Here is a 13,222-nt window from a genome sequence, read left to right as displayed (position 1 = left end):
CATAATCCATGTGTACCGTGAATGCAGGGGGGGGAGAGTGCCTGCCAGTGAACCATGTGTTTGATGACCCTGCTTTACATCAAAGGCCGTTTTGCTAAGAGTGCTTCTTTTCTTCCTGATATGAATGCTACACAGGTTGAAAACTCACTGTGACTTATTTTCATTTTTACTTTTAAAAATGCCTGCATTTATTTTTTTAAACAGGCTAATAACCCACACCATGGATAACTTATTGGACTTTGCCTGAAAGGAGTCATTAGTGCCATTGGATATTTGACCATCCTGGCCACAGGTTTTTTCAGAATGAATGGAAGGTCATGCAGCATGAGTCTCCACCGGACATCAGGAACCCCACAGGGGCCTGGGATGGTCAGTGGCCAACACATTCCTCCCATCCGAGCCCACTCTGGGACTCCTGGCCCCACGTCCTGTGGCAGCACAGCGAGCCCTGCCATCGGAAGCCTTGCTAACAGCCTCCATCTCAAGATGCCCTCGGGAGGAGGGATGGCTCCTCAGAGCAACATGGCCGAGAGCCCCCTCCATCTGCCCGCCTTGAGCCCCAGGAGACAAGTGCTCACCAATGGGAAGCCACGATTCCAGGTCACCCAGGCTGGAGGCATGTCAGGGCCACACACTTTAAAGCCAAAGCAGCAGGAGTTTGGAAGTCCTTTTCCTCCAAATCCTGGGAAAGGTAGGATTGTCTTTCTGGGATCTTTTAAAAGTGGAAACAGTTTTTTTTTCCTCCTCTCCAGATCCTTCTCTGTTAGCAAATCTTACGGAAAACTCATGATTGAATGTCAGGGTCAAAGCTGATGGTCTCAGGATGATCTGTTGCTTCCTTGGTGAGGGGATGGATGTGTACATGTGTGGGAGGGTGAGGAGGCCACAGTGGTAAACGTGATACTTCATGGGACTGTGAAGCAGAGTAGAGGGCGAGACAGAGAGATGAGAACCAGGGAGTGAGGGTGGGTGGTGATGGGGGCAGGAAAGAGCTGGTTTAGCAAGACCCTACCCTTGGGATGCACAGAGGGACTGATTCCCTGGGCCATGACGGAGAGGGGTGGCCAGAGCCGTCATCACGTAGGTCAGATGCTAGAAGAAAGGTTTGGAAAGCAAAGAATAAAAAGGGAGAAAGCTTAACAGCCAATAAAGTGAGGAATTAGTACATAGAAATGATAAAAAATTATTCCAAGAGCAGAACCCCTAAGTTTTGAAATACAGCTGGTGATAAAAGGGAAGGAAGCTAGAAGAGAATAATGAAAGGATGTATTTTTGGGCTTGTGGAAAACTAGAAAACTTGGTTAATTTGAAATGCAGAACAAATGTGTTTTTAATTCAGTAGCGTTTGAATAATGTAAATTTTAAATCATGGAATAATTGTTGGAGAATAGCAAATTATTCAAATGACATACTCTCTCTAGTAACTGATGTTGACTTAATGAGTAATATTGCACATGAAATGTGTATTTGGGCTAGAAAAAGGAAGAGTATGTATCATGTGAAATATAGCTTTGTTATGTAAAATAGCACAATTATATACACTGTTAGGTATTTTTAGCATCTGGTTTTAAATGTTTGTATTAAATGTGTACACAATCAAATAAAATTACTAGCAGCCTGAATAGGGATTCATCCAGTTAACTCATAACTCACCCAGTTCAGATGAATAATTATTTGTATCCTAAAAGTTTTTTTAGTGCCTTTGTATTCCTCTGCATGGTATAAATGGGCAGATTAAGAAAAACTATAAAACCTTAAACTATAAAAAGGTATATATGTAGCTTTTTTTCTTTTCTTATTTTTTTATTTTGGTTTAGGTTTGGTTTTAGATTGTTTTATTTCCTAGACCTACTGATATTTAGTATAAGTGTAGGAAAAACTTTCCTTGGGGGTGCATCCAAATAGCTCTATCATTGTCAGTTTGCTGCGTTCATGGCATGGCAAGCTACAACGTCAGGCTCGTGTGTGTGGATTTTCAGGGGCTGAGGCCCAGTAAAATCTTTCAGTGCTTGCTTGTCTAATGAACTGTGTGTAGCTTGCTTTCATCACATATACGTGTGTTGAATCCTGGCTGGCATTATTAATGCTGATAATATTAATAACTTCTGTTTAGTATGTCATAACTGAGTGTGCGTCAGGCACTGTATTGAGTGCTTCCAGTATATAATCTCAGTTATTCTTCACAACAGCCCTGAGTTGTATGCTATTGTTGATTAACTGATAAGGGAGCTAAGGGCTAGAAGGAATAAATAACTTCAGCATTGCCACGGGTAAGGAGTTTGGGGATATTACTTTGATGGTGACCAGAAGTGGTTATAATTATATTCATAGTTTTTAAAAAAATTATGCTCCCGGTAATTCAGGGATAGTGAACTGTCAAGGTTAATACATCTTGGAACCCTTGTAAAAATTAGTGCTGTCCCCGGTTCTCCTCTTTCTACCTTTCTGGCTCCTTGCTCAGCTTCCAAGCTTACAGTGCCTGTTCTGGATCTGCATGGTTGGGGGGTGAGCATGCGCATGGATTAAGGGTTGAGGATAACTGTATTGTTATCCCCTCTGGCCTTGCAGCTTGGATACCACTCTGGATGGTGCCAGCAGTGGCTGAATATATCCCTTTCAGGTCTTGGTTGACAGTTCCTAAGCTAAGCCAGCAACCAGTTGAGAATGGTGATCAACGACTGTTTGAACTTCATCCAGTCATGTATTCAACAGATAATTATTGAGCATGTGTTATAGGTGAGCCACTGTTCTGGGGATACAGTAGCTAATAAAATGTACTTCTGGCCCTCAAGGAGTTAGGAGAATTCAGACAAATTAATGGGTAATTAAAATAAAGTACAGTTAGGGCTCTGGTAGGGATACACTGACGGCAATAGGGCAACATTTGCAGGGTTCTCAGCTGATGCTTGGTAAATGGATCTGGGAGGAGAGTAGGATATCTAGGCAGACACCTGAAAGATAAGGAACTAGCCTCGCAATTATGCAAATTGTATGTCTGTGTGTGGGGGGGGGTGGGGGGGGCTGTCTGGAACTTATTCTGGATAGACAGAAAATCACCCTCAAAACCTGAAAGGGAGAGATCATGGTGTGTTTCACTAACCTCTGCCTGCTTCCACATTGGGGGTGTAGAGACTGTGGTAAGAGACAAGACTGGGGAGGAATAAGCAGAGGCCAGATGACGGTTATGGAGGAGATGCCAAGGAGTTTGGATCTATCTTGAGCACCCTGGCAAGCTGTGCAAGGGTTTTAACCTTGGGGGATCATGTGATGGGTTGATGTGGTAAAATTGAAGTTGACATCTCTCTCAGGCTTTTGTCATGCATTACCGACAGTGCCCTGACCCACAGGGATAGGGACCAGAAGACCTGTGACTGTGGGTGTATTGGTTAAGGTTCTCTAGAGAAACAGAACCAACAGGAAATATATCTATGCCTGAATGTGTACCTGTCCCTGTGTGTGTACCTGTATCAGAATAGATTACGGAGGCTGACAGTTCCCATGATACGGGAGACGAGTCAGCAAGCTGAAGACCCAGGCTTGCTCATGGTGTCAGTCTAGCGTGAGTCTGATGGCCTGGAACTAGGAGAGGCAATGGTATATAGTTCCTTCTGAAAGACAGCAGGCTTGAGACCCAGGACGAACTGACGTTTCAGTTTGAGTCCAAAAGCAGGAAAAAGCGGATGTCCCAGTCTGAAAGCAGTCATTCAGGGAAGAATTCTTTCTTACTTGGTGGAAGGTCAGCCTTTCGTTCTATTCAGGCCTTCAACTGATTGGGTGAGGCCTATCCACATTAGGAAGAGCAATCTGTTCTACTCAGTCTACTGATTTAATGTAAATCGCCTCTGAAAACACTCACAGAAACATCCAGAATGGTAGTTGGCCAAGTATCTGGGCACCTCATGAGCTACTCAAGTTCACATATAAAACCAACCATCATAGTGGGGTACCATTGCTTTGGGGCCAAGCACAGTTTACATGATGGCTAAGAAAATACATTTTCTAAGCCTTGAAGGTGATTGTACCATCTCTCAGGAATCCAGTGGAAACTACGTACAGAAAATATGTCATTTAAGGATTGCCACACAGACAGATATCTGACTTGAAGACTGGAGAAATCTCCAGTGGGAGCCTCATGAGAAATACAAATTTGATTGTAGTGTTTATGTTACTTAATTAAGGATTGAGTTCTACTCAACTGAAAACTCAAAAAACAGTGGTTTTCACATCATGGGGCATAGTTCTCCAATAGTGTGCTGAGGACACTGGAGTACCACAGCAAACTCAGGGGTAACCATGGGATAATTTTTATTTTGAAGGAAACAGAAGGACTTGTGGCATCTTTTAGACACCAGGAGAACTGCTGGCTTGGGGAGGTTCACAGTTTCAACGTCAGATTGCACTACAACCTTTTAGTGATGTCATATCTTTGCAAAGCTCCACTTTCGGTAGTTGTAATGAAAAAGCTAGTACTCTGTAGGCCAAAAGGTGGAAGCAATCCAAGTGTAGGCAGATGAATGGATAAAAATTATGTTTGTCTTATACCTACATTGGAATAGTATTTAGCCTTAAGAAGGAAGGACAGTCTGACATACGCTACAACGTGGATGAACCTTGAAGACTTTATGTGAAATGAATTATGCCAGGCACGAAAGGACAGATATTGAACGATTCCTCTTATACAAGGTTCCTAGAAGAGTGAAATCATAGAGACAAAAAAGTAGAACGGTGTTTGCTGTGGACTGGAGGGAGGGGAGCATGGGAAATTAGAGTTGAATGGGAACGGAGTTTCAGTTCGGGAAGATGAAGAGTTCTGGAGATGCATGGTGGTGATGGTTGCGCAGCAGTGTGAATGTACTTAATATGCACTTTGAAAATGGTTAAGATCAGGGGCACCTGGCTGGCTCAGTTGGAGAAGTGTGTGAGTCTTGATCTTGGGGTCCTGAGTTTGAGCCCCATGTGGGGTGTAGAGATTACTTCAATAAATAAATAAACTTTAAGATAAAAAAATTGGGTAAGATGGGAAATTTTCTGGTATGTATTTTATCACAATAATAAAGACAAGCAAGTTCTAAGTGAAATCAGTGTGGCATGGGAGCTGAGGGTGGTGATATCCAATCTGATTCCAAGAGCTGAAGTAGTAGAGGGCACGGTTGGAATGCACATCCCATCAGTTATACGGGTTACTTCAGAATGAAGTAAAAATACTTTTATTCTTAATTTATGTAAATTATTTTTTTTCCAACAGCTAATAGGTTGTTAGTACCTAAATAGTATTAAGTTGTTGGTACCTAAATACTTAATAAAGGGTAGTGTTAGTTGTTCCTCTTGGCCTAGGGGCAGCATGCAAAAATTACTGAGACGCTAAGAATGCCATGAACTGAGAACATTTGGGAACCTGTGTCACAGGAGTTAATTTTTCTCACACAAAGTGCAGCCCAGGGTCGGTGATGCTGCTAATGGTTGGAAGCTCAGGGATGTCAGGCCCAGGATCATGGAGCTTCCCCTCGCCTTTCCCCCACTCCTGCTCCTGCCGTGGAGTCTGTCTTCTGAGAAGAGTGAAGGAGGAAGGAAGGACAAAAGGCAGAGGATGAAAGGGACAACTCCCTCTAAATCGACGCCCTTTAATCGGCTTTCCCAGGAGCCTCGCCCAACTATCCGTACTTAGTCAACCATACATAACTCACTTGTAAATGAAACTCATTCTTTGTTCCTGAATTTATCTTTATAAAAAAAGTTAGATTTTATCTTGCTTTGTACTATGTTCTTTTCTATTTTATTTCACTTTTTAGCATTTGCTACCTTTTTCTCTCTCAAGGATATTGAACCACGTATAAGTAAGTTGCAGACATACTGACACTTCACCCCCCAATTGCTAAGCAGGTATCTTTCATGTTGTACAACCAGAGTACATGAATCATAACCAAGGAATTTAACTTTGATACAACAGTATTGCTTATATAGAGTTATATCTTAAAATGTAATACATATTTAAATTCTGATTCAAATTAATTTTTATAATATTATTTTATATTTTATTTCACTTCTCATACTACTTTCCCCCACGTGTCCTCTGTAGCTACTCCTTTCTTTTGATTCAGGATCCAGTCAAGAATCCTGCATTACGGGGCTCCTGGTGGCTCAGTTGGTGAAGTGTCCGATTTTTGATCTCGGTCAGGTCTCCATTTCACGTTTGTGAGTTCGAGCGCCTGTTTGGGCTCCACGCTAAGCATGGAGCCTACTTAAAAAAAAGGGAAAAAAAAGAACCCTGCATTATATTTGGTTGTCATGTCTCTTTAGTCTCCTTTTTTTCTAGAATGGCCCTCTACTGCTGTCTTTTCTTTGTGTTTCATGACAAAATATGTTGCTATTTTAGAGTTCAGGCTGGTTGTCTTGTCTCACAACTTGGTTCATCTAATCATTTACTCATGAATAGGTTCGGGTTAAACATTTTTGGCAGGAGTACCGCATAGGTTATTTGTGGATTATATATACTGGGAGCACTGAATGCTCATTTGTCCTGGTATTTGCAATGCTGCTTTTGATCGTCTGGCTAAGGTGGTGTCACCAGGATCTCTGCATGTGGACACTTTCCCTTTCAAAATTATATGTAATCTTATGCAAATATCTCGCTCTCCACCAATGATGCTTGTCTGAATCAGTTACTACGTTATTAACTGTATAACGGTGATTTTCTCATTCCAGTATTCCTTCTGTGTTTTTTAGTTGATATTCTTCTGGAAAGAAGAACTTCTGTTTCTCCTTTTTTTGAGAATCACTACAGACCTCATGTATTCTTTTTAAAAAGTCCCTGTGCCATAATTCATTACCATCACTGTTCTTTTTGATGCTCAAATTGTCCCAGATTTGGCAGGTGGGAGCCCCTTCAAGCCTGTCCCAATGTCCTTTTGATATGTTCCCATTAAGCACTTCCTTGCTTTCACACCAAACAAGATATTCCAGGCCTGCTAGTACTTCCCTGCCCCATACCTGGAATCAGCCATTTTCCCAAAAGACTTGGGTCCGTTTTGGTGGGAAATACTTGGAAAGCTGGATGAAAGCATGTTTTTATTGACTCTGGGGTGTCTTTGCTTGTAGGCCCTACGTGTGGACAGAGTTAGGAAATCGCTCAGAAGGTAATGAGTTCCAGTTAAAATACATTGCAGAGTTCTTCCGCAGGCTTCCTCATTGCGCACGTGTTAGTAAGGAGTTACTTTTAGCTTTACGTTTCTAGGATAGTAGAAATTAGTTTTAGGAATGATTTTTTACTACCTGTAAATGTTTCATGTACTGAGATGAGGATGTTTGTGTTTATTGGAGCCGCGGAGTGAGCGTGGGGGGTGCGCCACAGTTGGCAGCTTCCAGGCCCTGCGAGCATTGGCGAGTACGGAATCTCGGTTATATGGTACCAATAGTGGCATTTCTCACTACTTCCTGTTTAACAGCTATGAATCGTAATGAGACTGGTAGAAATGCATTTTTCAAAGCATCTGGGAAATCAGCTTTATGATCCCCACTTTAAGCACATTTGACACAGCTATTTAAATATTTAAGACAATTCCACATTTGCAGTACCCGTAGGACTATATAATTGGGAAGATTTTCATTGTAAAGGTTTTTTATTTTACTTTAGGGCCTCTGACATTTTTTGTTGGGCTCTGCTGTCCTTGGAGAAAAAGGGACTTAGTTATTCATTAGCGCTTGTGGGTTATTCATTATTGTCGGTCAGAAAAAGCAGAATAATATCAACAAAGGACACTAACTAATTGGGGTTAAAAATCTCTTTTGTATAACTTAAGGCTGGTGTCTCTTGTAAAGACCCGGTTTTAAAAAAATAACATATTGTGTGAACATGGGAGGTCTAGAAACTAGTGTACTTTAAATAATACATCAAGTTTTATTTTGATTTTTTACTGTTTGTGGTTTGCTAATTCAATTGGTTATAACCTGGAGCTTAGGTTAGAGCTTGATTGCTTAATGGATCAGCTAGCTTCATATTTCCCCCAGCTGCCACATTACAAATTTTAAAACGCTGTCACTGATTTAGAATGTTACTTTCCTATAATCATTCCTTTACTTATGTTTATTTCTGGACAAACAGACAATGAAAAAAAATTTGCTAACACCAGCGAGTGAACTGTGTTGAATGTTGTCATGTTAGCACTGGGGACGGGAATAGCAACTGGGGTCTCTCGTTTTTGAAGAAATGCAGTTGATATATTAGCTAATGAAAGTTGGGGCAAAATACTGGGTGACTTTTTTTTTTTTTTTTCACTTCTGCTTTTTAATCATTTATATCTCCTTGCACTTCCAGTGAGGCTTCCTGCAGAATTAGAGCAAATAAAGTTAATATTCCATAAAAGGTTCCAAAAATAACCAAACCCGTCAGAGACCAAAGGCATTATTCCAGTTGAGGTGGCCAGAGTTTTCATTTAGTCCCGCCAACAAGGCAGGTGAAACACAATGTTTACTTCTGTTTACTCTTTGGCCTCCACAGGCTACACTTTGTGTGGTTTATTGATCCAGCGTGTAAATCAAATTGATGATGGGTTTCCAAGTATTACTGAATGGCAGACATGATTTGTTCCACTTATAAAACTGATTTGGCAGTCTCACAGCATTCCACCTTTTCCCTGCCCCCTAGACACACCTCAAGTCCTGTAGGACACCAGGCTGGAAGGTACCATCCTCTGGTTACCTGTAGCATTTTCTTAGACTATTAAATAGCAACAGCTTTGGACTTGCAATGAGCTTTGTAGTTCATAAACTTGCCTATTGATGGTCTCCTATGACTCAATCAAAGGTTCCATCCCAGGAGGCTGAGCAAGTGGGATTGGCCCCATTTTAGGGATTGAGAGACTGAGGCTCAGTTTGCTGGAGGTCTCATTCTCTGTGTGCTGGGTGGGTTGACTCAGAGTGGGACTCCACAGCCTGAGAGCTCCTGCTGTGAGAGTTCTGGGAAGCCTTGTCCCCTCTCTCCCTTAGAGTTTACAGTTGCTGCCATTCCAGAAGGAGTACGCCTGTAAAACTCCATACCGTTCAGCTGCTGTCTCTATCCACCAGCTGAGGAAATGGGCCCTTGCTCCTGTTTTGTATAATTGGACTTGACAATTTCTAATAATAGGCCCTTCTGAGCAAGGAGAGCAGTGTCTACCTGGGCAGGAATCAGGCCGTCTTTGTGTGAGGGCCACCCAAGTGACATGAGTGTGTGCAGAAGTAGCTTTGCACACCTCTGTTTATGACATCTTTAGACCTGGCAGGAGGAGATCATGAATATGAATAGATTTGCTGCTTCCGACCCATCAAATTTGAAGGATACAATGGATGGTGACTTGAATTTAATACCTATTTTTATGGCTGCCTTATTTGAATAATGAAAGAAATAGAAGGCCTGTAATTGTCTCTGACATAATAAACAAGTTAAAAAATGAGACTTGTGTAGGAGCTTGTTAGTCAAGGATAGGCTGAGGCCAGCGTCCTTGAGGAGCCAGTTAGAGGTGCACAATCTCAGGGCCATCCCGGACTGACTTATTCAGGTTGTGTCTTTTACCAAGATCCTCGGCACAAGACCAGCTTCATGGCTGTGTGAGCGGTGACTGTACAGGGTCCCATGCTCAGAAGGAGTGCCCTGTGCTTGGGGTTTAATGCTCTGGGATTGTTGTCTTGACATCCTTACTGATTTTGTCTTCGAATCTGTGTATTGTAAGTTAAATCCGATGGGCCACTGGAGCCTGTGTGGGGTGCTTGGTGTCTCTGTTCATGTGTGGTGGTCCCCCATTCTGCTAGGGTAGCTACTGGCTTCTGTGTCCCTGCCCAGTATCTACTGCTGTCCTCTGCCTCCAGCGAGACCCAGGCGTGAGTGTGGGGAGGTCAGGGTTGGGTGCGTGTGCTCTGTGTGCCCAATCCCACGTGAGACTCTGGGCACCTTTGAGGGTCTGCACTTACCCTGTAAGTGTCCCATTGGTGAAGGAGCCCAGTGGTAAATAGCAAATTACAAAAAACACCATGACCTATCACGAGGGAGACCAGAGAAGAATAAAAAATGATTTTCTTTTGCTTTTTGTATAAGGGACCCAACATTTTCATTTTCATTGGTCTCTGCAAATTATGTAGCTGACCTTGTAAGTACCCACCAAAATTTGAGAAGCACTGGTATGGGAGGAAGAGGGCGGACACTGGATTCAGAAGACCCACACCCCAGTCCAAGCATTGCTGGTGTGTGACCTTCCCTGCCTTGGTTTCTTCATGTGTAAAAGGGGGGCGGTAATATTTTATTCCTCTTTCCAAATGGGCAGGGTCTAGTGAAGGGCAGACCTGGCCACATGTCCTTGAGTAGGAGTGTGTTCAGGGCACCTCTCATCTTTGGCTTTAGTTTCATGATGCTGATGAACAAAGCTGGACGTTATGGGCAGGGCTCCAAGTGGGAAAGAAGGCCCAGAACTGGTCTTCACATCCGTGAAGTGGGTGGAAAGTAGAGGTCAAGCCACTGAGGCAGGCGAGTTCTGGGGATCTTGGGTTGAGAGAAGGCGAGCTTCAGAGAACTGGAGAGCTAATGCCTTGGCTTTCCAGGCGACCATCCAGTTGTGTGGCAGTGGCAGGTAGAGCAGAAAATGGTGTTTGCTTTGGAGAGTTAAATTAGATGGCAACTGGGAGAGTGCATTTTATACTATCAAGGGCCCGGGGCACGTCAAATACTGCTGCTTCCTGACTGTACTGAGCGCAGTGCAGTGTGGGTCTCCGTAAACCACAGCAGCAGCTGCTGGGCCAGACGGCCGGTCCTGCTACTCTGCTCGAACGAGTGTCACGTGTCCTTGGAAATAAAGGCTTACAGCTTAGTCATAGCTCCCAAGTCTGGGCGGTATGAAAAGCTACCGTGTAGAGATGGAGCCCTGAATGCGCTCTAGTTTCAGTTTACTTCAAAGGCTAGACAGAAAAAATTTAAATCCTAATAAACCACAATAAACAGACATTGATGTGAAATAACACATCTCAAAAGTGTCTTTCACCTAAAGATTTTACTTTAGGGTGATCCTGTAACTTATTATCTAGACCAGGACACTTTCAAGAGTGAAATGGGGCCTCATTAATAATTATGCCCAGGACCATCCTGGATGAACTGGAATGCAGGGATACCCTACATTTAGGGTGAAGGTTAATTGCATTTAAATTCAGAATGTTACCCTTCTGCTTTAAGGTAAAGTAGTCCAACCTACTTGACAAGATTAGACCTGGAGAAGTTAATAGCAAAATTATTTCTTGGAGCCACTGAGTGATGATTAGTATATTAATAAGTAGAATACATTCATTCCCAGTTATTCTAGGGTTGGAAATAAACAAGCTAGCAATTATTTAGTGCTTTCTATTTATTACTGTTCTTAGCTTTACACAACTTATGTTAATCCTTCCCAACCTTAAAAAGTATCCCCTTGAAGACATGAGAAAAGAGAGGATTAGAAAAAATAAGAAACTTGACCAAGAACACGTGGAGATTTTAACCCATGTCTTGCTGACCTCAGAGCCCTATATACTCCTCTAGGACATTGTTTTGTTGTTTTAGTACAGGGTTTGCTGCAAAAACTAGGTTCTTGGCAATTGAGAATAATTTCCTGAAAGACACAGTATGTCTACCATAATTTTTACTATGTGTGGTGTTGTGGCGTCTGGTATATATTTATTTTGAAAAGTACAGTGAGCTGAAGCAGAAAAACCCACGAACACATTGTTGCAGACATTTGTGTCAATTTGGTTAAGAATGCCCCTCCCCACTTGCTTAAGAAGGTGGCTTTGGTGGCAGTCAGGTAGGGAATGTGATGTAAAACAGAAAGATACAGTAATGGCTAACTTTTGAGCCTTTCCTCTGGGCCAGCTGCTGCATTAAACAGAGCTACCGGGCCACACAACTAGGCTGCTATCCGGAAGGCCTTCCATGATGTCCCTGGAGCTCAGAATTCCCTTAATTTTCGTAACAACCCCATGTGTCTTTTGATCATGAAACCAAGGCTTGGAGAGGTGAAGTCACTTAGCAACAGTCGCATGGCTAGTATGTGGCCAAGCTGGGAGTTGAATGCAGGCCGTCCTGCTGTGTTCTGTCAGGATGAGGCTGGGAGCCAGACTGGAGATGGGGACTTTCTCCTGCAAGAGCGCTGGTTCACCAAGTACCCTATTCAGGACTCTTTGGGTTGCGGGTAACTGTGACCCACTGTGCTCGTTTATGTGAAAGGGGATTTGTAATAAAGAATCAGGAGTGTTTCTTCGTTACCCAAGGATAGGGTGGACGACCAGATCTTTTGAAGGACTATAAGAACAGGATACTTCCCCATGCTTTTTTTCCATCGGCAACATGATCTTTTATTTCTGCTTTTCTGTACACATCACTTCATTTTTCTCCCTACAGATTGCTTTTCTTTATTTCTTAGTGTAGGTATTAGGGTTCTGTGGAGAAACATAACCAATAGGATATTTATTTGTGTGTGTGTGTGTGTGTGTGTGTATGTGTGTGTATGATATTTATATAAAGTGATTTATTATAAAGAATTAACTCATTTGATTGTAGAGGCTGAGAAATCCCAAGACCTGCAGTTGGCCCGCTGGAGACCCAGGAGGGCCCATGGGGTAGTTCTATTGGGAGTGCAAAGGCCTGAGAACCAGGGTAGTAAGTTCTGGGCTTGAGAAGCTGACAGGCTTGAGACCCAAAAGAAGCTGATATTCCTGTTAGATTCCGAAGGCCAGAAAAGATTGATGTCCCACCTCAAAGCAGGCAGGAAAAGTCCCTTTACCTGTGGGAGGGACCCTCATTTTGTTCTGTTCAGGCCTTCAACTGATTGGATGAGGTCCATCCATTCTGGGGAGGGCACTCTGCTTAACTGAGTCTGCCAATTCAAATGTTAATCTTATCAGAAACACCCTCACAGACACACCCAGTGTAATGTTTGACCAAATTGGGGGACACACTGTGGCCCAATCAAATTGACACACAAATGAACCATCATGGTATCCATGGCTTCATTGTGGCTTTCTTCACCAGGCCTAAGCATGTCATGTCCTCAGAACTGTGTGATAAGTCAACTGGGTAGGGTCCCTCTGTCCCATCTTCAGGTTCCTTGGAAAAAGTCTGATTGGTCCAGTGTGTGTCAGATCTGGTTCATCCAGCTGGTGGGGGTGGATACTCATAGAATGAACATGAGTCCCACCTGCTCAGAAAAGGGTGGCGTGGGTTGAGTGACAC

The 13,222-nt window shown here is 42.9% G+C and overlaps 1 protein-coding gene across 1 annotated transcript in view; it reads left to right on the top strand.

Annotated features, from left to right (window-relative positions):
* The first annotated feature begins 303 nt into the window (after window positions 1-303).
* GLIS3 (GLIS family zinc finger 3) overlaps window positions 304-13,222 on the top strand; it is a 429,193-nt gene continuing 416,274 nt past the window's right edge. The window contains exon 1 of the mRNA XM_040620298.1: window positions 304-691. Coding sequence (XP_040476232.1) covers window positions 304-691 — 388 coding nt within the window. The remainder of the gene's footprint in view (window positions 692-13,222) is intronic.

Source organism: Ursus maritimus, unplaced genomic scaffold, assembly GCF_017311325.1.
Source record: "Ursus maritimus isolate PB19 unplaced genomic scaffold, ASM1731132v1 scaffold_34, whole genome shotgun sequence".
NCBI classification, from domain to species: Eukaryota; Metazoa; Chordata; class Mammalia; order Carnivora; family Ursidae; genus Ursus; species Ursus maritimus.
This window is presented reverse-complemented; position numbering and strand designations above follow the sequence as displayed.